The sequence below is a fragment of the Neltuma alba genome, unplaced genomic scaffold (assembly GCF_004799145.2).
Source record: "Neltuma alba isolate B1F8T4 unplaced genomic scaffold, ASM479914v2 tig00004928_pilon, whole genome shotgun sequence".
NCBI lineage: Eukaryota > Viridiplantae > Streptophyta > Magnoliopsida > Fabales > Fabaceae > Neltuma > Neltuma alba.
This window is the reverse complement of record NW_021633912.1, coordinates 161,996-188,573: the sequence shown is the minus strand read 5'-3', so window position 1 is coordinate 188,573 and position 26,578 is coordinate 161,996. Positions and strand designations below refer to the sequence as shown.

Sequence of the window (26,578 nt, the reverse complement as noted above, 5' to 3'; positions counted from 1 at the left end):
GCATAACACAGACGGGCGAGTTGTCCCCCTAGTCATCCAATCTACACGGGAGTGTCGGACTTCAAAGTGCCAGTAAGAATGAGGTTGCCGGACATTGATCCACCCGTCAATGTTTTCTGTCTATTTTGGGGATCGACACTTCAATCAATCCTCCTCCACACCTCAAAGTACGAAATAAGAGGCTGAAACAAAATCATTGATATGAACTCGACCCGTAAGCGTACATGCGATCACAGTGGGAGGCAAGAGGGAACAAGGGTTTACATAAAGGATTGATTAATTAAATAAGCAAACGCGTCTGTAAAAGTTTTAGCAGTCAGGACCATGTTACCAGTTCCAATCAGAAAGAAAACACACTCATTACATAGATCTCTCTCCTCATGTAAGATCTGTTAACTAAATACATCTGCTTGGCTTCCCATTCTGCTCCCCCCCTCTCTCGACTTTAAGAATGGATCCAGACATATTGTTTGCTTTATGACACCTGCCCAGCCGATTCTGCAGTGTACTGGTTAAATGAAATGTGAGAAAACAAAATTAATCCCATTCTTCCAAGCCAACACAGCTCGATCAAAATTGGGACATAGATAATTACATCAACCATCAACATTAACTACGAAAAATTATAACATATTTCTCATCTTCTCACCATAAAGAGCAACACAGAAATTTGCCAAACCTTGACCTGTCAATATGTTCATAACTCATTATATAGAGTTCGCGGTTTTCACACACACACACACACACATGTAGGTGTGCGTGCATACAAGAACGTAGAGTTCAAAGTTCAGACTCATTACAGGCTCCCAGCAAATCGCATTAGTTAACTAACAAATCTGTGACAGTTTAGCAAGAAGGGAACTCAACATTATCGTAGTCACCATGGTCATGATCCTCATAAATGGTGCGGAGACAATAAAGTATACTTTACAGATATAAGAAGGGCCCTATGAAGAACAAGTTATATCCCTTCTCAACCGCTTCATGTAGCATCACACCAAAAGAAGGGGAAAAAGAAACAGCAAAACCAAGTCGCAAAGAGCTTTATAACATGAAAGCTGAAAGCCTTAGCAGCAGTCAAGTTGTTAAAAAGCAAAGGTGGAATAACAAGAGAGAAGTAACAAGAAGGAGGGGGTAATTTACTAATTTATCGTAAGGACAAGAGATCAACTTGTGCAGCTTTTACTTCTTATGACTGCCACGAACGCCAGGGCGGGATTTTGATGAATCAGGAGCAAGACTGGAATGAAGGTTCACAAGCTTGGACTCCTCAAAGGGGACCTTAGGATGACGAGCGTCGTGATGAATCTGCATAGACTTGACATCAGGGGCCGTGACCTTGCAGAGGGGGCACTCATACTTGGCGTGGCCACCCTTATCTGAACCGGAACGGTCAGCCAGACCGGCTTTGCCTCCGCCCCTATTGGTGGTAGCAGCGTCAACCTTGGAGGCAATCTCCTTGGCTGTGTGCTTCTTGGGCTTGGCTTTCCCGGTCATGATTTGCTGGAAACAGCATGAATAGAATAGAAGTAATGACTTGGTTCCATCCACTCTAAATTCAGAGTAAATATGTTGGAAAAATATTAAAACCCCAGTTACGTACAGGACCTACTATATGTGGACATAGAAGGAATAGAATATACTCATAAAAATATTCAAACAGAGAGACCAGAACAAGGCAGTTATAAAAACATGACTTACCCCAAGAGTGGGTCTCTCCTTCGAAGAGCAACAAGAACAGTCAAGATAGGTCGAGTGACAAGCTAGAATAACATCATGCACTCAATGTCAAGAAGCCATTCAACTACCAAAAAACAGGGGGAAAATGATGTGTCCAATCATAACTTGATTGGGTTACTTTTTTCCAATCATATATGCTTTTTTATGTATGTGCCTAACTTATTTGTATTCTCATTGAATGTCCATTTTTTACATTTAGTGGTTTTGAAGCCCATAGTCAATTAGTGAACAGCGTTGACATGCAGTGAAAACAGAAGGGGTGGTTCGGCGTCGAAGATTTCGTAGTTTGATTGTGCAGGACATAACGCCAAATTTGTAGGGAGTGAAAATTAAGTGTAATAAACTACTGTTTGGCATGCAAGTTGTGCCAATGATTTTCAGTGTATTGAAATAAATGGTGGAGCTAAGGGTGCATAGATGTAATTTATGGAAAATCCATAAATCAAATTACAATATGGAAGAAAATCGAAGGCTTGTTCCCCATGAAAATTAATCAAGCAAGAGAAACAAGGTGAGAAAAAAATTTCGCTGACTAGCATACCGAAAAGCATTGTTCTTTCCTCAGAGATGCCAATTAATTATAGACAGAATGGACATACAAAGTATTGCCTAACGAGAGGGTGGATCAGGTTTCGAAGACTTGTAACACCCTGACGACGTAGCTTATGTCGGGCGGAATAAAAAAAGACCTAAAAGACACAATCCTCGCCAAAGAAATTCATGGGAACAAATATAAAACAAAACCCATAGAGAGAAGATATGTATCGAGATCGTTTCACAATAAAAGAGAAGAGAAAAGCCGTACTTGATGAAGAAAGTAATTAGAATGGTTGGATTCTGAGAAGGGCGAAGCAGACCACAAAAAATGCTACTTTTTAGATCAGTAAAACAGAAAAGACGATGCCTAATCAGAAAGATGGAGAAAGATACCTCGTAAACCAAGATGAAAATGGATCGGAAGGCCGGTGACTCTGAGAGACTCTGCGCCCGATTGGGAAGTGGAATGGGATGAACGACGAGAAATAACGGGGGGTCCAGGCGGCGTCCTCCGACACTGATATTTAGGGTTCAGCTTGTCTCCTCGGCCTCTTGAATCCGGGCCTTCAAACGACAGCGTTTTGACGCCTCCTTAATGAAGTCAAAGTGGCTTTTACTTTGGGAAAATAACAAAAAACTGATATTTAAATTTTGAAAACCCTCAATAATCATTTAAATAAACAAAAAATTTTAGTCATAGGTGACTAAAAATAAATTTTGAAATTTAATGAAATAATGAAATTGCCCTGAGTGAATTTTTTAAGAAAGAGAAGATGGAGTCCCACGCTTTAAGTGCAGTTGAAGGGGGGAAATAGCATTAGGGAACTCGCTGTTTCCTTTACAATTGTTGTTAATGATATAGAGAAGGTGCAATGCAAAAGTATACTAATTATTTGATGCAGAAGTATTGTTAATGTTCGTGTGTTGTAAATAATAGATCCTATGAAACTTGTAAATGAAAAATCCTAATTTTAAATTGACATGAAAAACTTGTGATTAATGTTGTTATTAAAACTGTTAATTATGTTATCAAAATTGTCAACTTCGTTACCAATGGTGAAAATTTTCAAGTTTTAAACTTGGAAAAGCCAGGGTTAGTAATATTATCCAAGTTGTTAATAATGATATTGAACTTACTAACCTCGTTATAAAAATTAAAAAATTTTCATGACATTTACCACTCACTAATTTCCTGGTGTAAAAATTTCTGATGTTGTTAATAACATTACGAGACATGTCAAACTTGTTACGAAAATTAAAAATTTGCAATTTTTAAACTTACCTAAAAAACTTGTGGTTAATGATATTACTCAAGTTTTTAATAATGTTAGTAAACTTATCAACCTCTTTACAAAAGTTAAAAAATTCTCAGTTTTAAACTTACGTAGAAAAATTATGGTTAATTTCGTTATTCAAGTTATTAATAACATTAATGAGCTTGTTAACTTCATTACAAAAATTAAAAAATTCTCAATTTTAAACTTAGTTAGAAAAGTTGTGGTTAATGCCGTCATTCAAGTTATTAATAGTGTTAATGAACTTATCAACCTTGTTATAAGAGATGAAAAATTCTCTATTTTAAATGTACTTGGAAAAGTTATGGTTAATGCCGTTTTTCTAGTTGTCAATAACATCACTAAACTCTTTGTAAAAGTTGAAAAATTCTCAATTGGTTTTAAATTTACCTAGAAAAGTTGTAGTTAATGTCGCTACTCAAGTTGTCAATAACATTATTAAACTTGTTAATCTTATTACAAAAGTTAAAAAATTCTTAGTTTTAAAGTTACAGAGAAAAGTTCTGGTTAATTCAACTACTCAAGTTGTTAATAACGTTCTAAACTTATTAACCTCGTTACAAAAGTTAAAAAATTTCCTGCCATTCCCTAGTGTTATTAGAGTTGTTAATGACATTACTAGATTTGTCAACCTCATTACAAAAGTTAAAAATTTTCGTTTTCAACTTACTTGGAAAGCACATGGTTAATCTGGTTATTCAAGTTTTTAATAATGCTATTAAATTTGTTAATCCTATCACAAAAAATAAAAAGTTTTCATGAGACTTAAAAAGCTATCAGATGTTACTGTATCAGCATGAAAACACATTCAATTGACATGCATGCCAAGCCATTCAGCTTTTAATCCCAAAGTAAAAAAAATTGCTTGGATTATTATTGAATAAGTGAATTTAACTTGTAGAATAATTAAGGGAGTGTTTGGCCAACTCAAAAAGTGCTTTTGAAAAGCATTTTTTCGCAAAACGAAGTAAACTCTTTCACATATTTACTTCGTATATCATAAAAGTATTTCTAAAACCATGGTTTGGTTTCTATTCAAACACCTCCCAAAATGGGTAAGACTTTTGTTAAAGTTACAAAACATAATAATTTAAATTATTATAATAGAAAAAAGTTATATTTAATGAATAAAATATATTTAAATTAGAAATTATAGTAATGTGAAAATTTTTGAACCAAATAATATTATATAATTAATTGGATGATATACCCTGCATAATTTATACAAATATAAAATAGAAAATAATATTAAAAATTAAGAATATTATAAAAACTGTTAAAACAAAATTTTATTTGAAAGAGTATTAAAAATAAATAACTAAAAACTGTTTGGGAAATACAAAGAACATATAAAAAGAAATATAAGAACAACATAAACATAAAGGCAAAAATGTTTTTTAATTCTAAAAAACTATTTTTGCATAAATTATAAGTAAGTTTTAGATGTTTTTGTAATTGTGCTTAAAAAAACAGCTTTTGATCTATAAGTTAGATTGGTAAAAAAAATTATGATAAACAGTTTCCAAATTTGCAAACTCAATTGTCACATTAATAAGTTTTTTTTTTCCTTTTCCTAAAACGCCGTACGAAAACAGGCTGATTGATCCAAAAATGAAACATAAGCAAAGAATAAGGTAATTTAGGAAAATGAGTTTTTAAAATTTATAAAACGCATTATTTTTGAATTACAACCATTTTTGAATTACAACCATCAATCAGTCTCTGATTTTCAAAAGGTCACCGGATGTTTGGCCAAAAAAAAAGGTCACCAGATGCGTTGGCACAGGAACCAAAGCACTCCCTGTCATTTTCCGAAAAAGAAAAGGACGGTTGGCAAGGGAACCACCTCGCGAGGCACGAGGGCGCTGTCACATGGAGGTAGTACCAATATGCCATTATTATACTTCCTCCCAATGCTTACAAGACCACCTAATTAATTAATTCAAATAAATTAAAAATTATTACTCTTTTGGTTCTTTTCACGTAACAGGACGATAAGATATTTTTTTTTATTTATAAAATATTAAGAGAAATTTTTTGTATAAATATATAATTTTATTCTTTATTTATTATTATGTTGACTTTGTTTACATGAGGTACTCTTCCGGTCCTTAATATAAAACCCATTTAATTAATTTGATTAGGTTAAGGAAGTTAGGTAAGTTAGTTAATTATAAGAAAAGTGACACATTTTTCCTAAAACACCATAATCATCTTTTTTAATACCCCTCTTTCTCTCTTTTATTTGATTATGGTTGAGGGAGTATCTATAAGGATAATTTAGAGAAAATTAATAAATATGAGAAATGGACCTTATATTTAAGACAAAAATCAACTCAAGAATTGGGTCACCGGAGGAGTATAATGTATGTTAAATAGGGTTAAAGTTAGAAAGTTATTGAATTTTAAATGAGAGTTAATGAAGTTTAAGTTTTTTCTTGATATGTGTGAAATATGTTATAAATGAGTTATAAATAGGACATAAATAAATTATAATATATTTTGTTAGTTTTTCTAAAATATTTACATGTATTACTACCTCTAATCCTTAATATAAAACACTGTTTGACTTTATTTTGGTCCTAATTATAAGATCCTAATATATCTTGTCTCTTATATTTATGCATTTTTTAAGGTAGTCCTTCTAATAATAGTAGTTCTAACCAATACGTTTGATTAGCAAGGATATTTTAGAAAATACAATACTTATTTATTATAAATAACTAACTTAACTTATTTTTTTAATCTTATCAAATTAGTCAATAGCTCTTATAATTAGGACAGGCGGTAGTATTAGATTATATAAAAATATAATGTGATATTTTTTAATTTTTATGAATTAATTAATTAAATTTATATTAAAAATGAGAGTTAATAGTATTTTCATTTTTCGAAAACGACATGATGTTATTTAACTGTAACAAATTGACCCACCGCCCAACCTCCGACTGTGACCGCCTCCCCTCTTTCCCTGTTAACGTCCCCTCGCCTTCCACGTGCTTTTCTTTATTTTTTCCACAAATCTTAAAAAAACATTTCTTAAATTTTAAAATTTTAAATTAAAAATTACTACCAAAATACATTATAAGTTACTTTTAAAATATAGTCAGTTATTATTAAGTGTAGTAAACATGACTAACTTGAAAATTTGAAATTCAAGACGTATTTTTTAAAACTTTTTTTTTCTAATACTTAAAATTTCAAAAAAGATATTTTTAATAATGTTTAAATTATAAAATTTGTTAACAAAATACTACGTCAGTTTTGAATTATAGAATAAGTTTTATATGAAGCTCAAGAAATAATAGATTGCAGATATTATTTTATATGATTACGAATATGAGATTTTTAGTTACAAATTACTAAAACTAATATGAGTCATATTTTCATACTGGCATCTACTTAAATAAACTTTGGGGTTAAGCACCTGGAAACATTTTGGGGTTGTGCTCAAAGTGATAAAGTATCTTGTGATTCATATAGTGTTATGAAAGTATTTTTTAAGTAAAGTTAGTATTTTAAAATATTTTGTGATATAATTTTATCATTAAAGCATTAATTTTATCAGGGTCAACTTTAAACCTGTAATCAAGTTAAATTTATTTTTTAAACTTGAACATTAAACTTGAATATTCACAACCCTTAGTTTTTATGATTTTTTAAAGAATTTTTTAAGCTTTAAACGTTCTAAACTCATAATCTCCTTAATGAATGATTAAGAAAAAGTTTGTTATGGCTAATGCCGTTATATTTCTCTTTATTCCGTTGTTATATCAGGATTAAGATTTAAGGGTCAATGGCCTATAAATAGATGTTACTCCTTCGGGTTCTTAATATAAGACGTTGTTTGATTTTTATTTTAGTCCTAAATATAAGACCCCAATCCATTTTATCTCTCATATTTATATATTTTTTCAAAGTAGTCCTTCTAACAATGGTAGTTCTATCTAATACACTTGATTAGCAAGAATATTTTAGAAAAGACAACACATATCTATTAAGGACAAATAACTAACTCAACTTACTTCCTTAATCTACTCAAATTAGTCAACTAACTCTTATAATTAGGATTAGAGACAATATATAGAAGGCATTGATACTTATAAGTAAACGAGAAATTCTTACTTTCTCTCCCAATCTCTTGGCTTGCTCTTCTCTTTTATATATTCTAATCTTTTCACTTTTATAACACGTTATTAATGTGAATTAGCTCCGAAAATTTGACGTGGCATGCATATACTTGGTAGAATGAAATGGAATAGGACTCGTTCCCTCTCTCTTTTCAATTCTCTCTTTTCTTGCCCATCTCTCTCGTTTCAAATATGTCGTGTTTCCCTTATTTTCGGAACAGACAAAATTTTTCCCCATCTCTCTGCGGTCTATTCGCGCGGGGAATATAGAAATTTAATAACATTTAAATTGAGTTTCGGGGAGAAAAAAATCAAGGCAGCACTTATAATGAACAAAATCCAACATGTACGCAGAAAAAGTTTATTATTTTGGCTTAAAAACGGAAAAAGTTTATTATTTGATAGTAATGCATTGATTATTATTTTAAAGCCCAGATGAACTAATCATACTGGCACATTGAAGAGCAGTTATCTCGGTAGAGAGTCACGGCGTTTAAAAGATAGGGTAAAAACAGTCAAAAGCGTTTAAATATAAAAATTCTTCGCTATCAAGTATAAAAATGCACCTAAGGAATTAAATTATAAAAAATGAAAATCCTAATAATTTGGGACTACTACTTAAGATGGTAAAAAATCCGGCACGATGGTCCGTGGACAAAATAAAAAGGATGGACTCATGGACAACAAGAGATAAAGAATAAGGAAGGGATTCATTTCATCTTACATGTTAATACTATCAGGGAGGAGATTAGGAAAGCAGCCGTAATCATGTTTTGTTTAAAAGAATACCGCCCAGCACATATTCAATTTTTATTCATACATAACATAAAAATTGAAATAAGTAATATCACTCTTCTTATCTTTTATATATAACCTAATTTGAAAATTGATGTTATTTCGTATTATTTATCAATTTTTAAAATTAATTTTATTAACATTCTTTCAATAATAACCAAGCATGAGAGGAAGTGAGAAAATTAAAGAAGATGATTAGAGAATTTTAAAAAAATATATCATATTAATTAATTTTTTTAAATTAGTTAATTAGTCCTGTGTTATGAATTATGAATAGGGGGGGTAAATTAATGCGGTTCATTATTTACTTCAGAAATGAAAACAAAGCAAAGGAAACAAAATGGGGGATTTCGGCAGAGGATGGATGTCCGTGCGGTCATGTCGCTCGCGCTGAGCTCCAGATTCTTTAAGAGCACCAAACTCTGCATCTCGCCACTGTGTGCTTCTCTCCCTCGTAGATCTCGTTGTTCTTTCTCCCTCCTGCTCCCTCGCCGCTCTCCCTCTTCTCTTACTGCCAGGCTCTCTCTATCCACTTTTGCCGCCATGGGAGACCCTCCTGATACCACCATGGACGCTGTCCAGCGCCGCCTCATGTTCGAAGACGAGTATGCTCCCCTTTCCCTCTCTCCTCTTTCCCCCTCCCTCCCGCAACTCTTCGCTTCCTTCTATTTCTATACACCTCTTCTGTAGCTCCTCTTGTTTTTCTTTTCTCTCGTTTCCGTGTTTTATTACTTATTGATTAATTTAATTGAATTAAGCACTATTTCAATTAGAAGGCACGGAGCGTGTGTCTATTGCCAAATTCTTTTGCTTCGGCTTTCGTTTATGCCATTATTTAGCATGAAATGTGTTGAGCTGAAGTGACCCTTAGTAGCATGTGATTTTGTGATTTTCGCTTTATTTAATCTTATTGCTACTGTGAACTAGTTTCCGGCTCCTCTTGTTTGCTTTTGGAGTCCACATCATAATTTCGGCTATATACATATGTATGTGGATATATTAAAGTTGTATGTTCTGCGATGGGAAGTCACTATCCTTTGCTAAGCTTCATGGATAGTTTTTCAGGTTTCTAGGAGTATTACTATAATTTCACTCTCCTCCTTTTACTTGCATGTATCCTGACTTTTACACTTATCTTCCCTGGAGTTGACAGCGGATATGTTTTTAAACTTTCTGCAGATGCATTTTGGTGGATGAGAATGATCGTGTTGTCGGTCATGATTCCAAATACAATTGTAAGGGAAATTTCGATGTTTGAATCTCATATGCATTCTGAATTTCTGATGTCTTCGAAGCTTTGTTCATTGAAAAGATTAAAATAAAATCTCTCCTCTCCTGTTATATATTGAGCGGTGTTGTTTCTAGCTCTTTATTGTGCCATATCCTAACAGCTTAATAATCCTCACATTTATGAATATAAATAACTCATTGGTGGATGGTGTGAGAATATCTCGATATGGCAAATAACAAGGCTCTGAAATCCCTAGCTGTTGAAATTGCTCGCGTTGTGCTTGGTAATCTGAATGTTGACTTCTATTTTGTGTTTCCAGATCATTCAATTTAGATGCTGTAAGAAAAGTTGCTCCTAAACAATCAAGCATATGAGATATGTCGGCTTATTTTATGTGGACTAGGGCTTTTTTTTTAAATACAAGGATTAGTCTATATTTAATGCAAGCAAACTGCTAGCACTATTGGCTTCAAATAGGGATTTTAAATGGTTCATGTCATATCTTGATAGTGGTTATAGAGCTAATATGTCTAGCAGACACTCAATTTTCTCTGCGAGTCTATGCTATCATCCCCCCATTCCTCCTCATTTTACCTTCCGTTGTCAAAAAAAGAGCATGGTGAATTGGAACTTAGTTATAACTTAACTTCCATTGTACTGTTCTGCTCACTTCCGGCTCTGTTAATTCATTTCTCTGAACTTCAATTTTCTAGGTCACCTGATGGAGAAGATTGAATCTGAAAATTTGTTGCATAGAGCTTTCAGTGTGTTTCTGTTCAACTCAAAGTATGAGTTGCTTCTTCAGGTATGCATTCCTCTTTCTATTAATTGTGGCCTCGTTGATAGACATGCAGGGTATATCTTGTTCTAAAACAAAATTGACAATTTTCAGAGCTTTGAGCAGATGCTGGGATTGTTTTCTCCTATCTATGTCCTATTTTTGTTGGATAAATTTTCTTTATTGGTGCCACGAATGTCTTTATTTCAGTTAATTGTTGCAACAATTATAACTACGAATGGTTGTTCTACATCTGCTTGCAAGTTATGGAGTGGGTTTAAGAGTTAAAACTTAAGCGCATTTAATATCCATGGAGACATAAGTTACAACAACTTTAATGCATTCCTTTTACGCATGATTTTGAGACACTTATATTCTTAGTTGACGAACAAAATTAGATCTCTCTTTATATTAGTAAAAATTGTAAAATAAGGAAAATGACAAAAAATCTTTGTCGCCAGTGAAAGATTGTCCACAGCAGACAACCGAGCAAAGAGATCCCAGTAATGTTATCGATGATGCTACTGACTAGTGTGAATTATATTAATTAACATAATGTCTAGCAACATATATATGATATTGATAATTAACGTTCAAGCGACACGGTGAAATTTAAATGATACTTCTTTGAATAGTTTTTCTTATATATGTATATGTGTATTATATAAGCCATGGCATCTCTCAGATATTCTTCTGCTTGATTATGTACTGAAAATTCTCCATAAGGCACGCCTGTTCACTGGTCTTAGACTCTTAAGGTTTTGTTTGCGTGTGTTGACTAAGATTCGGTAATGTTCTTAATGAAGCAACGATCTGCAACAAAGGTGACATTTCCTCTTGTGTGGACAAACACCTGCTGCAGCCATCCACTGTACCGCGAGTCAGAGCTTATTGAAGAGCACGCTCTTGGTATATGTTGATATACTTTTTATGTTAAGAGAGAATATTGCCCTGTTTGTCATTAGTGCTTTTCTTAAACGGTTCTGACTCCTTATGTGCCAGGGGTAAGAAATGCGGCTCAGAGGAAACTTTTGGACGAGCTTGGTATTGTTGCTGAAGATGTGCCAGTTGATCAGTTCATCCCATTGGGTCGCATGCTTTACAAAGCACCTTCCGATGGCAAATGGGGGGAGCATGAACGTGAGGCAACTTAACTGGCTTCTAATTTTATGCAAGTAATCGTTCTAAGGAGGGTTTTGTTGACAAAGATTTCTTCCCCTCATTGCAGTTGATTATCTGCTATTCATAGTTCGGGATGTTGGTGTTCATCCTAATCCAGATGAAGTGGCCGATATTAAATACGTGAATCGGGAGCAGTTGAAGGAGCTGTTGAAGAAAGCTGACGCCGGTGACGAAGGATTGAAACTGTCTCCTTGGTTCAGACTAGTCGTGGACAATTTCCTATTCAAGTGGTGGGACCATGTGGAACGAGGAGATCTTAGAGAGGTCGCTGACATGAAAACCATTCACAAATTGATCTAAATTGGTGGCATTGTCGAAATAAAGTTGGTTTCTTGTGCTCAAAAATGGTGAAGGATTTATTGCACTGGTCTTTTGAAGTTGTTCTTTTTTTTTTCTTTTTTTTTTTGGTTTGAACATCAGAACCGTGATAATGGATTGTATCTTATAATTAGCTGAGAAGTGTGGTCTGAATATTGGGTTAGTGGGACGTGAGTACTCATTAATAAGATCCTGGATGTTCTCAAGTAATTTCGTGCAGGATACTAATCCATTACTTCTGGTCTTTGGCTATTTTCAAGTAATTTCATGTGCCTGGGATATTAATATACTACTTCCAATCCTTAATACAATAATTAGTTTTGATATTGAATTTGATTTTAAATATAAGATTTTAATTTATTTTTTATTCATATGTATTATTTTTTTTTAAGAGTCTTTATAATAGTTATAGATGCTAAATGTTTCATTAAATAGTAATTTTAGTTAATATATATAATTAACAAAGATATTTTAAAAAAGATAGTATCTATTTATTACTAATAACTAATTTAATCAGTTTTCTTAATCTATTTAAATTAATTAACGAGTTCTTATATTAAAAATTAGAGTTAGTATTTGGTATCCACCACCCTGAGTTGATGAAATTTATGCATTGTAAACCTTGGTTTTTCAAAATATGAATGGGCAGAATTTACAGAATATTTAAGGTCCCGTTTGGTACGAAGCATTGAAAATGAGGGATTGGAATTGTAATTGCAACTGAAAAAAATCATTAAAATAGTACTTAGTATAAGTAATTGTTTGTTATATGGGATTAAGCAAACCCATAAAAGTGGGATTGGGGAATACCACTTCCCCCATGGTATTCCCCAATCCCACATATATGGTTTTGATTAATCCCATATATCAAACAATCTCTTATACTAAACACTCTCCTAATAGATTTTTTCAATTGTAATCTCAATCCCAATCCTTCATTTTCAGTACTTCCTACCAAACGCAACCTAAGGGTTAAGAATAATACTACCTCCGGTTCTTAATATAAGACCCAATTTGACTTTTTGTTTGGTCCTAATTATAAGACCCCAATTCATTTTTTCTCTCATATTTATGTATTTTTTTTTCAAAATAATCCTTCTAATAATAATAGTTCTAGCCAATACACTTAATTAGCAAGGATATTTTAGGAATGACAACACTTATTTATTACAAATAACTAACTTAACTTACTTCTTTAATATCCTCAAATAAGTCAATTGGGTCTTATAATTAGGACTGGAGGTAGTATTATTATGATTTTAAATTTTTAGGATAAATTTACATCCTAACTCAGTATTTTAATATAAGCAATATGGAGATTTCAGGCAATTTTGTAATTTTCTTCCGTGGCACGTCTTCAAAACAAATTTTTCTATTCCATCGTACCAAACGGGTGGAATCGGAGTCACCATGGCCATACGCTTGGCATGAATGGGAGTGGCAGCGGCGAGCGGGTACTCCCCTGCGTTCGGATTGGGATCGTCTCCTGCACATCTCAATGTGTCAACTGAAAATTGTGTGCGGATTGTTTTATGAGTTGTGACGCCAGAAAAAAGTAAATGAAAATGGCTAAAAATACCCAAAAACTGCATGAGCTATAGCTTTTCTAACATTTAAAAATATTAAATTAAAAATGTAAAATGGGTTACGTTTACGATGCCCAAGAAAAGGTTGCAACTACATCGATCTCAAGGAAGGACTGACACGACAGCAGGCTCTCGCGATGCACCATTGCCACGACGACATAATATCCGTCCCATGCACGAGACACGTGTGCCGCCGTGCCATCTCTATCTCTCTCTCGCTCGCATGTATCCAGTCCGTCTCTTTTATTTTAATTTGTTCTTGGTCGAACTCGCATGCCCAGCAGTGCTGTTGAATTCTGCCTTACCCCATGGAAGAAGACGAAAAGCCCTTTCCTCTTTCCCCACAACCACCGAATTGGGTCGCAAAACTCATATCCCTTCAGGCTGATGTAATCTACAGGTGCTTTGTTTCTGGCTCCACCCCTTTCTCTGTTGCGTCTGAGTCCTACCATCAAGCTGAAGAGACCAGAGACAACGTTGAATCGGCAGTCAACCGAATGCCGTCCGCCATCATCCTCTTATTTAAGAGGCTCGGACTTGGCTTTCTTAGTGCCGCTTATGTGTGCATGGTTCTGTTATTGGTTCTCCTTCTGGCTGTTGTGCTGGGTGTTGGATTGGTTCATCTGTGGGCGGAGGAACCTGTGTTTGCGAGGGAAGAGTTGCACTTCGATTACACCGACGCTCACCCTACGGCTGTCTTTTCTTTTGACGCTGGACTCATCAGTGGCCTTGAAGGCTATAGCAACAACAAGCAGATAGGTATTCCGATTGGCCATACATTTTACATCTCCTTGGTCCTTGTCATGCCCGAATCTGACTTCAATCGGGAGATTGGCGTCTTTCAGGTATGCTTACAGCATTGCACGGTACTTACACATGCCTTCTGAGACGGTATGAAATCCTGGCAAGGGTCGACCGGGAGCCTACGTTTCTAATTAGCTGCCGTTGATTTCTCTAGCTTGCTAGTTGTTTGAAGTAGACCCTTCTTATATATATTAGTACATCCGTGCGCGTGTCCCCGCGCTTACATTGATGCATTTGGAAAAATGATACGGAGAGGCTGATTGCATAGACGTGCCTCAAGATTCGTGTATGAATATGATAACAAAATTCTAACTAGCTAATAAAAAATTAATTAAATTAATTATTTATAATAAATAGATCCTGTTTTTTAAAAAATATTTTTGTTAAACAAATATATTTGTTAGAATTATTACTATAATAAGAACTATTTTAAAAAAAATAAAATAGTTTTGTAACAAAGGTAAGATTATTTTTATTATTACAGATCTTGACAACACCATCGAACTACTAGAACTAGGGCTCCAGCTGAGCTTGAACTCTCCCGCGCCTGTACGTCATTATTATAGTCGATATCTCATTGCTGTCTGCCCCATAATGATTATGCTTCCAGAACTCCATGCGTGTTGAGAAATTACTCTATCCGGCTATGCTTTCTGCCCCATAATGATTCTCAACTCTGACCCTATTTGTAAAGCAGAGGTGCGCTTTTATCAGATAGTTTGCATTTTGTTTTAACTTGGCGTAAGTGTTTGTACTTGATTGCAGTTGAGCGCAGAACTCCTATCAGTAAATGGGAATGTTACAGTGAAATCTAGTCAGCCGATTATGTTGCGGTACAGAAGCTTCCCAGTCCGACTAGCTAGGACATTAATAATGGGCATGCCTCTGTTACTGGGAATATCTGAGGAAACCCAGAAGATCAACGTAGAAATATTGAAGCACAAGGAGGACAATCGAAGAACCAAGGCAATCAAGGCCATTATGTGTCCGAGAGCAGGGACATCGTCTCTGCCGCAGATATACAAAGCCGAGATCGTGATGAACTCCCAACTACCTGGGGCTAAACAATTGGTTCACAATTGGAAGTGGACATTTTATGTGTGGGTGTCCTTGTACATCTACACTGTGCTGCTGATGATTCTGCTGTGTTGCTGCAGACCGCTCACTTTTATGGTGGTACCAGAGTACATGACGGAACACGGCAGCCCAACGGAACTGAGGAGCGCAGAAGCTGAAGAATCACAAATGAGGGAAGCAGATGAAAGTGAAGTTTCAGAGTTGTTGAGAAAATGGCGAAGAAGCAGAAGCAAGAGAAAAGCGATGCTTACGCAGGGTGGTGGTGCAGAGTTGGAAGCCATGGCGTCATCGGCTTCCAGCACCACCATGACTAGAGAAGAAGTAACCAGCACGGCTGTTGAAGATGTTGGGGACTCTGAATCGGTCTGCTTAATTTGACTTCTGCGTCAAGGATAATGTGTACTTTAATTTTCGAGGTTACCTCTGTCCTGGAAAAGTTGGAATGGTTGGAACTGGCAAACAATATCCAACACGAGTGATTTGCTGTGAGTCTATAATAATATCACTGGAAGTGAGGGGGGCGAATGGTTGCTGTTATAATGACCATGGTAGTAAGCTTGGATTAATGCGCGCATGGTAACACCTACTGACATATAGTAATTCTCTTAAGCTTTACTCTCACATTATAACAGTATTGGCGTGACAATCACATTAACTGATTCCGATAAGTAATTAGTAACAAAATTGACGAAAGTTTAGTTATCACTTAAGGCACGCATGTATCAAAAAGAAGGTTCCTTACAAGTGAATCTGAAGGCGGTGGACGCAGATGGATGACAAGAGGGAGCATAGAAAAAGAACCTTGTGTTGTTGAGGTTGGTAAGGCTATTATGAGAGTGAGAGAGAGAGAGAGAGAGAGATGAAGGGAAAGAATGGAGATCCGAAGTTGGCTCGTGGAGATGTGATTTTGCGGAAGGAAGATGCGCAACAATCAAGCGCTGTTTTAAGGGCACGCGAAACATGTGGGTTGAAATTCCTCACATGTCATTCCTTCCGCAGTTCATCTTCTCAGATGCCCACGCGTCCCCTCCCCTCAAATCCCAATCTAACTCCTCTAGATTTTATCGCCGATCATCATGACACGCTCTCATCTTCTATTTCTAGAACACAACAGGGGAGGAGTGGGTCCCAGTGGCTCTCTCTCACACCCTCGTACTCGCCCTTGTCTGTGAAGGCGCCAGTTTCCAATCCGCAGCTCCAGCTCCACTCCCTCCAAGTCATGCTCATTGTCCGCTCCGTCTGCCGACGTTACTGACAAGAACAACAATCATCATCATTATCCAATGGGAGAAGGCGCAGAGTTTCACGACTTTCGTGGATCGCCGGATAAACGGAGCATCGCAGAGAGAAGGGGCTTCGGCTCCGGTGCCGGCAGAATCAATACGCCCTGCTTTCGCACCGCTAGCCCACTTGCTTCGCCGGCAGTTCTTTCCCCCCGTGTCACTATACCCCCCGGTATTAGTCCCACGGCCTTGCTTGACTCTCCCATCATGCTTCCTAATTCTCAGGTAACCAACTCCCCCCCCCCCCCAAAAAAAAAAACAACCTCCCTCTGTCGCGCCCCGACCTCTTGATTTACTTGACTTTCTCTTGCTCTAGGCAATGCCATCTCCCACCACCGGAAATTTTCTGCTGCCTCCTCTCACTCAGCAGGGATCACTTTTCACTTCCGCCCCTCTCGATGCTGGCCCTGGCTTCGCTTCCTCTGCCAATGTCAAGCCCCAAATCAATGCCAACCCTTTTCCTGCCTCCTCTGTTTCCGAAATTCAGGTACACTTTTTCTTGTTGGTGTGGTGAATTCAGGTACAGTTTTTTTTTTAAATTAAAAAGATAATTCGTTGCATTATGATTTTGCATTCTTCGTGCCCCTTTTTATACACAACAGTATTTGCCTACATCATGTTCATTCTTTGCTTTGTTACAATGGGGTATAATAGTGAAGTGAAAATACGTGATTTCGATGAGGGAAATAATCAGAGTATAGAAAGTGATGACAATGTCCTGTTTAAAAAATAAGAGAAATGGATAGAACTTATTGGGTGGTAATTACCTAGGTACTATGAAATTTCATATTCAAGCTATGTTGGACCACAAACTTGGTTTGACAAAAGCTGCGCTCAAAGGATTGCCAGATTCCGTGATTCTTTGTTTTCAGCTCGAATCATACAATTCCACCCATTCCACTCAGTGCATTTCATCTCGCAATCTTGCGAAATTTACTGAAATCAAATTGTTAAAATTGCATACTAATGTGGAATGAAAACCAGATCACTGTTTCTCAGTTGGAGACGGGTAGTCTGAGGAATAGGCGAAGGTCTTGTACCTGGAGTTTCCATCCTTTTTTTTTTTTTTTGGGTAACTTCCGTCTGTTTACCATTATGAAAAATTTAGGTGCAAGAGTGCTTAAAAAAAAAGAAGCCAAATCAGCTATCCACATGATTTCTTCCTTCCTTCCTTCTTGTTCATTTTATTCAAACATTTTTTTAAAAACATTTTCCTATAAACTCAGTCTTTCCCAAATACCATCCAGTATATCAGTCATGAGATTTGTAGTAAATAATAATTTACTATGCACAAATGTAATCTTTGGCATGTTTGAATTGATCAGGTCTCTAACCATTGCATTATGGCAAAGGGAGGAATTTCAGATTGCCAGCCAATTGTGCCTGATACAACACTGGATTTTTCAATTCCAGCAGAGTTTCCGAAAGGACATAAAGTGAAAAGTGACGTACATTCTTATGATGATGTGAAAATTATACAAGATGCAGCTTATGACGCTAACAATCTTGAGATGCAAATGCGTCGTTCTGAGGAAGTTGCTGACAAAAGCTTTCTACCTAGAAAAGCTAACAAGGATGTTGGACAGGATAATCTTACAGAAGACAAGAGAGATGCATCCTATTTGGTGGGAATGGTAAGGACCTCAGAGGATGGATACAATTGGAGAAAATATGGACAGAAGCAGGTTAAAGGTAGTGAATATCCTAGGAGCTATTATAAATGTACCCATCCTAACTGTCAGGTCAAGAAAAAGGTGGAACGATCTCTTGATGGCCAAATAACTGAGATTATCTACAAGGGTACTCATAATCATGGGAAACCTCAACCTAGTCGCCGACCATCACTGGGCACAGCACTTTCTACTGATGAGGTGTTAGACGGGGAAGGTGGCCGAAACTTTGTTAAAGCTGACGGTGGTTGGAGGAACATTCACTCAGGGATGAAGGATATAAAACAAAATTTGGATTGGAAGGCTGATAATCAGGAAAGGACATCATCAACTTCTGTTGTAACCGAACTCTCAGATCTCGTATCAACTAACAAGGGTAAACCTATCAACATGTTTGAGTCAGAGGACACTCCAGAGCTTTCTTCTACACTTGCTAGTCAAGATGATGATGAAGAAGGAGCAACTCAAGGAAGCATATCACTTGAAGAGGATGCAGATGATGAAGAACCTGAGTCAAAAAGGTTTTATTTTCTATTTGATAGTGTCTGGCTGTCTGCTTGGTAACAGTGACATGAAAAACGAACATACATTTACGTTTATGAATGTACTTTTTGTAGGAAGAAAGAGAGCTGCTTGATTGAATCAAATTTTGCTTCTAGGGCTGTCCGTGAGCCAAGGGTAGTTGTCCAAATTGAGAGTGAGGTGGACATACTTGATGATGGTTATCGCTGGCGAAAGTATGGACAGAAAGTTGTCAAAGGAAATCCAAACCCTAGGTAATGATCTCTCTCTCCATTCCTTGAATGTATGCTTCCTAGTTAAACTAGATTCTTAGCAGGGAACCCTGGTTCTGATTTGTTTCGCTTTTTCCTCAAGGATATTCAAACTTCAAGTGTGTTTGCGTCTGTGGTATTTGTTTTCCAGAACTAGTTGTTGCTTTAAGTAGATTAGAGCCCTATACCACATGCGGCATACATGCATACTCTATTGAGACTTTGGCTATAACGACCATACAATTCTGACCCGAGCACACACACACATGCTGGTATTGTATTATGTTATTTTGGATCTCCTCTAGGAGCTACTACAAATGCACAAGTGCTGGGTGTCTTGTGAGGAAACATGTGGAAAGGGCTTCACACGATCTCAAATTTGTAATAACTGCTTATGAGGGTAAACACAACCATGAAGTGCCCACCGCCAGAAGCAGCAATCAAATGAGCTCGAGTGGTGCCTGTATGCTTTCAAGTGCAGCCACTACACAAGCGGCTCTTGCACCACCTGGGAGTGTCAGTATTCGAAAGCCGGAAAATCAAGTTCAAAACACTGCATCTCATTTTGATAGGAAGCCTGAATTTAGCGGGGAGTTAATGAGGCCCGGTTTTATTGGAGGTTTCGGCGATGCGATGAAATTCGGGTCTTCCTCCTTATGTCAGATGAAGTATACTCCCTTGAGCAATACCTTGACTTACGGCTCTTGTGCTACTGCTCAACCCTGTTCTATGACCTCTGTGTTCCCTGACTTTCCAGTGTCACTACCGTTGAACCTTCCCTCATCTGGAGGTTTTCCTCCGGCTGGACTCAATCTCAATTGTGCAAGACCTGTGTCTTTTCTTTCAGGGCAGCTGCTTAAGGAGGTCGATACAGGTTTCCTGAGGCCTAAACAGGAGCATGAAGATGCTATTATCTATGATGCCTGCATGCCCATCGCTGATCATGCCACTGCTTCCCTCACTCCATCGTCGACATCCACTTCAGTGTATAATCGGGTCGTGCACGGTTTCCCTCCATAATATGTTTCATAAACTACCAGCAGCATGCAGTTCCATTAGGTTTCATAAGCATTATTGTCCCAATTTTGGCAACAGTCTTTGAATCTTAGCAATGCATACACTGTTTGCATCTCATGTCATAGTTCATTTTTTATGTTTTATTTTTTTTCCCAGTAAATATGAATCACTCTTTTCGGCCAAAAAGCAAAATTACCATGTTTGGGCGTCAATCGAAGAGGGGATGCTGTAATTTTCAAGATGTGTTTGTCTGTGCCTTGTACATAATTTATCATTGATTTGCTTGGTCTTAATTTTAAGATTACTATGTTCTTTTAAAAAAATTTAATAATATTATTATGGAAAAATGCAATCTTTCCTTTAATAATTTTCATATAATGTTTTATCATTTATTATATAATGACGTTTCAAAATAGTTTAGTCATATTTCATCATAATAACATGTTAATATTTTATTAACATGAGAAAATTAATATCGCAGTCTTTATAGTTTTATTAGATTTTGAATTAGATCCTTATAGTTTGTTTTTATTAATTCCTTATTATCTGCTCTGTTCATAAGGTAAGTTCTTGTGTTAATTTAGCTGTTGGTTTAAGTTAACAGTCTCTCTCTCTCTCTCTCTCTCGGGCGCACCGTCTCTGCTCTCAGGTTCTCCCCCCCACCCTTCATGTTCATATCCCTCTCTCCCTACCATCGTCTTCTCTCTCTCTCTCCCCCCACCTCCCCCCCTCACAGTTACGTCATGTCCTTCCCTCTAGATTCATGCCACATTTTCGATCAAGGTGGGATAAAAGTGAAAACCAAAGTATAGTGTCTTGTGCAATGCTGTTGAGTTTATACAATGAAATTGGAGCCGAGTTGAGTAAGTTTGAATAGAAATCACACAGTACTTTTCATACAGAAATTATTGGTCAAAGATATCATATATGGGTAGTTTGCACAACCCCTCAGTGATCCACATTGGCTCTTGGAATTAATTTACCCCTCTGCGATCCATATATGGGTAGTGCTCTTCCCCCCCTCCCTTCCCCCCTCCATGAAAATTCTGTTCATATGCCTAGCAACAATGGAGAAGGCGGAAGGTACTATTATAGTTGGGAGAAGGAAATGTTTGAAATTTAGAACCTGTTTGGTTTGAGGGGATGGGAGGGGAGGGAGGGGTAGGGAGAGGAGGGGAGGTTTCATCCTCACCTTATTTGGTTTGATTAAAAAGAAGGGGAGGGGAGGGTATTTAATGATCCCTTGTTTGGTTCAAGGAGGGAAGGGATAGTAATAATCAATTTACCATTTTACCCTTATATATTAGTTTATGTTTTTAATTGATATATTATATAAATTAATTTACATCTTAATTTAAATAATATAATTTAATAAAAATTCAGTCTTATCATGTTAATATATGTATTAAAAAATTGGTACAGTAATTTTTTATTCTAATTAATATAATAATATATTTAAAATAATCAAATTAACAAATTTTATATGTTCTAAGAAAAATAAAATTTTATTTTCTTTAAGCTATCTTTTTTTTCAGCTTTAAAATATATTTAATAAATAATATATTTATAAAAAAATTAATTTTATAATATTATAATTTTTTATTTAAATAATTTTTATAATATATTTTTAATTATAATAATGTATATATTTTTTATTTTTTTACTTAGGATAATATATTTTTTATTTAAAATAAATATATAATAATAATATATTTTATGGGTAGAAGTGGAATATTAAAAAAACTATAAGGGCATAATGGTTTAAAATTTTGGCTCCCCTCCAAAAACCCTCAATTTGGAGGGGAGCCAAAATGGGGGGGAGGGAGGGGAGGGGAGGGGACACTTTAACTCCCCTCTCCTCCAAAATTTTTAACCAAATAAAGGGAAGGGCTCATTTTCCCTCTCCTCCCCTCCAACCAAACGCACCCTTAAGAGTGAAACTTTTGCAAGAGGAGATAAAGAGGATGATGGTAAGGAGAAAGAGAGGGGAGATAAAGTAGCAGTGAAAGAGGAGAGAGAAAAACCATGGCTTTTAGGTTCGGTCGAGTTGACTCAGAACTCGACGAATCAGGTAATTGGCTGGTCTGATTGAGTTCTAATTCGAGAAAAAGTTGACTCAGGGTAACTCGGGACAACTCGTGTCTAACTCAGGTAACTCACTGAGTGGAACAAGATACCCGAGTTAACTTTTTCCCCTCTCATATGAGTAATCCAATTTCAAATTAATGAGGAAAGATGAAGAAAAGAGGGAGGAGAGAAGCAACATAATCTCGATGGCTGAAAAAGAAAGGAAAACCTGGGGCTGAAGACAATTTCAGTAACAAGTGATGGGAGATGCCGGGATGGTGGACACGATAAAGGTTGAAAAAAAAGGGAGGAGACAAAAACCTAAATACAATCGCTGAAGATTTTGCAGAACCATAGCAGAAAGGGGCTGTGTTCATGAGATTTGAACTTTGAGACAAAAAGAAGATTAAAAGAACACCGGAAAAGGGGTTTCCACAAGGAAGAATGGGGTGGGGGGGGGGGGAAGCTTAGCACACTTATCAAGATTCATTGATTCAAAGCTACACGGCAATAGTGTTTAAAAAACAAAACTATTTTACACACGTACACAAGTTAACAGGCCTCGAGACTCATTTTCATTTGTTGGGAGTTGTCACTTCAATAGGACTCTTTTGCCCTTCAAAAGCACTTTAGAAGCGTCTCTAAGGAAGTATTTGGATAAGATCAAAACTATAGTTTCAGAAGTGTTTTTACGGTATACGAAATAAATATATAGAGTATTTATCTCGATTTGTGATAAAATATTTGTGAAAAGTGATTCTTGGGATCTCCAAACACCCCCTAAATTTGATTTAAAGTATTCATACATATATAATTAAATTATATTATTTTAATTATGACCAGTTTGATTTTGAGTTAATTCTAATCTGACTCCTTAACCTTTAAACTATTGTTTTACAGATTCATACATCGGTCTAGTTTTCAGTACCTTGAGAAAAACTGAGAAAGATAAAGAAGATTTGGGGGGGGGGGTTACGAAGGGAAAGAGGGGAGAGGAAGAGAAGTTGAGAATAGAGGCTGCAATCGAGAGAGAAAGAGAGGAAGACGGTGTCAACTAAAACTAACAGCTGATTTAACAAAAAGGTTTATACTATTATCAGAGAAAAAAAGGATTCAATAAAAAAAAACTATAAGAACCTGACTTAAAATCTGATAAAATTATAAGGACTTTCATATTAAGTTTTCCTTATATATATTTAGAAGTTATTTTTTGTTTTTACATAAAAATTAATTTAAAAAATCAATTGAAAATTTGAATGATGCCAGGCTCTAAAATCTCTTCCAACTTCACCTAACATGTCCCTTTCTTTTTCCATATAGAAACCCACTGAAACATGGGGGCACAAAAGCCTCTGGATCGATTCTCTGAATGCAGATGCGTGCACAAACCAGTTTAACAGGCTTTGTAAACAAAAAAGACATTGGACGAAACTATTAATCAGAAGTATTGCACACTCCAGTATCCTTTTTTTTTTTTTTGGGGCATCTCGAAGGACTTAATTTTAAGAATTATTCTGAGTAGAATAAAATACACACAACTTCCAAATCTCACAACATCTATCTGCATTTTGGGTTAACAAAAAAAAAAAAAAAGGAGTCCTCCCTCGTGATCCAGTGCACAAAGTCAAGGTTGAATGAATTTACTTTACCATCGCCTGGGCTCGAGCAAATATAACATATCACCATACAAATGCCTAAATTGGTTGTGCACCAAGCAGGGGGGGGGGGGGGACTACAAAGAAAGGATGAGAAGACAGGCCAGATGTGTTTCGTAATTCTTAAAATTGTACTTTAAAAAAAATGTTAATATAATTCTTAATCCCTCGAATTTATTTTTCTTTTTATCTTAATTTCTCAAGTTTTAAATTTTAAGTTTTAGTTCTTCAAATTGCATTTCATTTAAAATATTAGTTTTTATAATTTAATCAAAATTTAGACCATTTTACTCTCAAGAAATCAAACATGCAGTTTGAAACTCGATGAACCAAATATTATATTAACCCAAAAAATAAAAAGAAAAGTTCTTGGAAGATGGAAAGCAAGGGCCACTGTAAAATTGGATTCACTGGGAGAGGCAAAAGAAAACTGCAAGGCCAGGTGTTTTAATGTGACTTCTAAGCATGTGCATGGTGTTGAACAAGGATGAATTCTACCCAACCAGGCATCGAATGCCGCAGCATCTATACGGATGTCATTTGGGGCTTCTGTAAATTCTCTTCTTTATACAACAACCGCCTCTTGGTTGAATTATATCCTTGGTACTGGTATATAATACTGTAAAGGCAATGCCTCAGGCATAATATATCAAACGATTCTATGAATCTTAAATCCGCCATCCTCGATTTGGCACCAGCAAATCTGTTGTACTCCTCAAACACTGAAGACAAACACCACTTCTGCAATTTTCTCAAGCAACCCACCAGGCAACCTGTTCGATGCTGTATACAATAAAAAAAAGACTGTCAGTCCAGTTTGAGTGTGCTCGCGCGTGTAATCATGATTAACTAATGAGCAGATGATAGTGGAAAATGTCGATAAAACCTTTCCAAAGCTCAAAAACGGGGCATAAAAATAAAGTATTCTGAGGAGGGTGATAAGTCAGCCAATACAACAATACCTTTCCTTGTTTGCAATGGATTAAAAGAGGGTGATTTCTCACATCTGAAATGGCAACAAGTAAAGTAGCTTTAACATCTAATGAACAAGAAAAACGGCAGCGGCTGCAAGGGCGTATACAAAAAAAATTGCATTTCAAAGAGATTCGAGAAGGCTTTATTCAGTACCAAGTAAGACTTTCAGAGCATCCATGACAGTATCCTTCAGAATCGGTACTGAAACCTCCTGCACATACAGTCACAATTCACTGCGCATTAGCTACGGAATCAAAATAAGCCTACGACGATAGCTAGACAAAGTCCATAAACTATATTTCATCATTACCTGTCTTAAGCATCAGCAGTTTTCGTTGCCTAATGTAAAATCATACATTTAGTTTCTGACATAGAGGCAGTTTGCCATACCCAAATTCGCACAAGCTTCTCCATTACTAATTTATGAGGGAAAAAATTACATTGAAAAATCCTTTATGCTAGAGCCGCACACGCCCCCCCCCTTTTTTTTTTCCTTTTTTCTTGGGGGAGGGGATGCTGGTTCCTTCAATTATTACAAATGCTGCCAACGATATCGATTAACACCCGTCTCAGAAAGTAAAAGGAGCCATGCGCCCGTTATGGGTATGGGATGACGGTCACTTTGAGCCAACTAGCTGGGTACATGACATGTCTCTGACTCTCTATAAAGCTAATAAATGTAAGAGAGGATAGCGCACGACAAAAAGAAATTACCGTCTTTCCCTCGATTCCAAACTGAAAGAGTCGAATGTCCTGTGACCGAAGAAATTCCACATTTTCCTGCGGATATGGTTCAGGACACAAGTATCTGCACCAGAGAGGCCAACTTTAGAAGATTTGAACTTACATTTCACATTTAAAATGATCCAGTTTCTTGGCAAATTTTCAAAATAACAGGGGCGATTGGATAAATTAAAAGGAACAAATGCGAATAATTCTGATTCAGCCCGCCCAACTAGTGGGGGGAAAAAAAAAAAAGCAGACGCATTTCCGTTTCATTGTTGGGAACTATGAAAAGAAAATGAAGGTGAGATTGGTCGGTGCTAATTAGGGGAAGGGATGAGAAGGAGAACTCACATGATAGATCGAAGATTTAGGGTTTGAAGGAAGGGGAAATGGGGAGGTCGAGGAAAACTGGATCGAAAAATGTTGTCCTCGACCATCGAGAAATTGGGCGGCGGAAGCAGAATGGGGCGATCACGTCCATCCTCCATGATCAATCCCACCGGCTTTTGTAGTTTGGCACTGACCTCCGCTCTCAGTCTGAGATTTTAGTTCTGTACAAATAACTGATCAACGGTATTGAGATCCCATTCTCGATCCTGCCTTTTATTTCAGGAATTATGAATAAATTTACCATTGAAATGACTTTATTAAACGCAATCTAAATTGGATGGTCCAAAGCGGTCGAAGTGGAACTTGGGAAATTGGAAAAGGAATTGGCGGCGCACGATTTTTCGTATAAAGAAGAAGGGCGGGAGTGAGAATGATTTGGCCTCCGGACTCGCAAGTTGCTATATTTGGGGTAAAAATATGGGTGTGGTAGTTTAATAAATTCGGTAGAAAAATATTGCGCCGTCAATGTTGAAGAGGAGAAGTTGAACTCCTCCTCGCTGGAAGCTTCCCCCTCTCTTTCCTTCGTTCATTTGTGTCGTCATGGATGAT

The 26,578-nt window shown here is 36.4% G+C and overlaps 5 protein-coding genes across 9 annotated transcripts; 3 read left to right on the top strand and 2 right to left on the bottom strand.

Moving 5' to 3' along the window:
* Positions 1-409: 409 nt before the first annotated feature.
* On the bottom strand, positions 410-2,809 carry LOC114746236 (protein METHYLENE BLUE SENSITIVITY 1). 3 transcript variants are annotated; one of them, XM_028934462.1, is made up of 3 exons: positions 2,671-2,806; positions 1,144-1,503; positions 410-498 (listed from the first exon to the last, which is right to left on the bottom strand). In XM_028934462.1, the coding sequence occupies exon 2, from the start codon at positions 1,495-1,497 to the stop codon at positions 1,183-1,185; it is 315 nt and encodes a 104-aa protein (XP_028790295.1). In that variant the 5' UTR covers positions 1,498-1,503; positions 2,671-2,806; the 3' UTR covers positions 410-498; positions 1,144-1,182. The 3 variants fall into 3 exon arrangements, with proteins under 3 accessions (XP_028790295.1, XP_028790294.1, XP_028790293.1); XM_028934461.1 differs by having other exon boundaries at positions 410-508; positions 2,671-2,805; XM_028934460.1 differs by lacking the exon at positions 410-498 and adding an exon at positions 1,702-1,763 and having other exon boundaries at positions 824-1,503; positions 2,671-2,809.
* Positions 2,810-8,836: 6,027 nt separating this feature from the next.
* Positions 8,837-12,269, top strand: LOC114746294 (isopentenyl-diphosphate Delta-isomerase I). The gene is made up of 6 exons (XM_028934525.1): positions 8,837-9,102; positions 9,677-9,732; positions 10,442-10,533; positions 11,313-11,415; positions 11,509-11,646; positions 11,735-12,269. Exons 1-6 carry the CDS (start codon positions 8,858-8,860, stop codon positions 11,986-11,988), a joined length of 888 nt encoding a protein of 295 aa, XP_028790358.1. The 5' UTR covers positions 8,837-8,857; the 3' UTR covers positions 11,989-12,269.
* A 1,631-nt stretch (positions 12,270-13,900) lies between these two features.
* On the top strand, positions 13,901-16,062 carry LOC114746261 (seipin-1). Its single transcript, XM_028934490.1, has 2 exons — positions 13,901-14,437; positions 15,162-16,062. The coding sequence occupies exons 1-2, from the start codon at positions 13,901-13,903 to the stop codon at positions 15,849-15,851; spliced, it is 1,227 nt and encodes a 408-aa protein (XP_028790323.1). The 3' UTR covers positions 15,852-16,062.
* Positions 16,063-16,344: 282 nt separating this feature from the next.
* LOC114746293 (probable WRKY transcription factor 20) lies at positions 16,345-20,539 on the top strand. 3 transcript variants are annotated; one of them, XM_028934523.1, is made up of 6 exons: positions 16,345-16,981; positions 17,073-17,243; positions 18,082-18,947; positions 19,044-19,202; positions 19,505-19,774; positions 19,802-20,539. In XM_028934523.1, the coding sequence occupies exons 1-6, from the start codon at positions 16,757-16,759 to the stop codon at positions 20,217-20,219; spliced, it is 2,109 nt and encodes a 702-aa protein (XP_028790356.1). In that variant the 5' UTR covers positions 16,345-16,756; the 3' UTR covers positions 20,220-20,539. The 3 variants fall into 3 exon arrangements, with proteins under 3 accessions (XP_028790356.1, XP_028790355.1, XP_028790357.1); XM_028934522.1 differs by having other exon boundaries at positions 19,041-19,202; XM_028934524.1 differs by lacking the exon at positions 19,505-19,774 and having other exon boundaries at positions 19,041-19,202; positions 20,047-20,145.
* Positions 20,540-24,241: 3,702 nt separating this feature from the next.
* On the bottom strand, positions 24,242-26,371 carry LOC114746280 (tyrosine-protein phosphatase DSP5). Its single transcript, XM_028934509.1, has 5 exons — positions 25,991-26,371; positions 25,628-25,721; positions 25,067-25,124; positions 24,901-24,944; positions 24,242-24,721 (listed from the first exon to the last, which is right to left on the bottom strand). Exons 1-5 carry the CDS (start codon positions 26,125-26,127, stop codon positions 24,464-24,466), a joined length of 591 nt encoding a protein of 196 aa, XP_028790342.1. The 5' UTR covers positions 26,128-26,371; the 3' UTR covers positions 24,242-24,463.
* Positions 26,372-26,578: the final 207 nt, after the last annotated feature.

Bases quoted from the DNA above. Each gene is read 5' to 3' on its own strand.
- LOC114746236 (XM_028934460.1), bottom strand. From the start codon at position 1,497: ATGACCGGGAAAGCCAAGCCCAAGAAGCACACAGCCAAGGAGATTGCC.
- LOC114746294 (XM_028934525.1), top strand. From the start codon at position 8,858: ATGGATGTCCGTGCGGTCATGTCGCTCGCGCTGAGCTCCAGATTCTTT. The intron at 9,103-9,676 runs GTATGCTCCCCT...AACTTTCTGCAG, and splicing joins CGCCTCATGTTCGAAGACGA to ATGCATTTTGGTGGATGAGA. The intron at 9,733-10,441 runs GTAAGGGAAATT...TCAATTTTCTAG, and splicing joins TCATGATTCCAAATACAATT to GTCACCTGATGGAGAAGATT.
- LOC114746261 (XM_028934490.1), top strand. From the start codon at position 13,901: ATGGAAGAAGACGAAAAGCCCTTTCCTCTTTCCCCACAACCACCGAAT. The intron at 14,438-15,161 runs GTATGCTTACAG...ACTTGATTGCAG, and splicing joins GGGAGATTGGCGTCTTTCAG to TTGAGCGCAGAACTCCTATC.
- LOC114746293 (XM_028934522.1), top strand. From the start codon at position 16,757: ATGGGAGAAGGCGCAGAGTTTCACGACTTTCGTGGATCGCCGGATAAA. The intron at 16,982-17,072 runs GTAACCAACTCC...CTCTTGCTCTAG, and splicing joins TCATGCTTCCTAATTCTCAG to GCAATGCCATCTCCCACCAC. The intron at 17,244-18,081 runs GTACACTTTTTC...TGAATTGATCAG, and splicing joins CCTCTGTTTCCGAAATTCAG to GTCTCTAACCATTGCATTAT.
- LOC114746280 (XM_028934509.1), bottom strand. From the start codon at position 26,127: ATGGAGGATGGACGTGATCGCCCCATTCTGCTTCCGCCGCCCAATTTC. The intron at 25,722-25,990 runs GTGAGTTCTCCT...TCTCTGGTGCAG, and splicing joins CTAAATCTTCGATCTATCAT to ATACTTGTGTCCTGAACCAT. The intron at 25,125-25,627 runs GTAATTTCTTTT...CTGTATGTGCAG, and splicing joins TTGGAATCGAGGGAAAGACG to GAGGTTTCAGTACCGATTCT.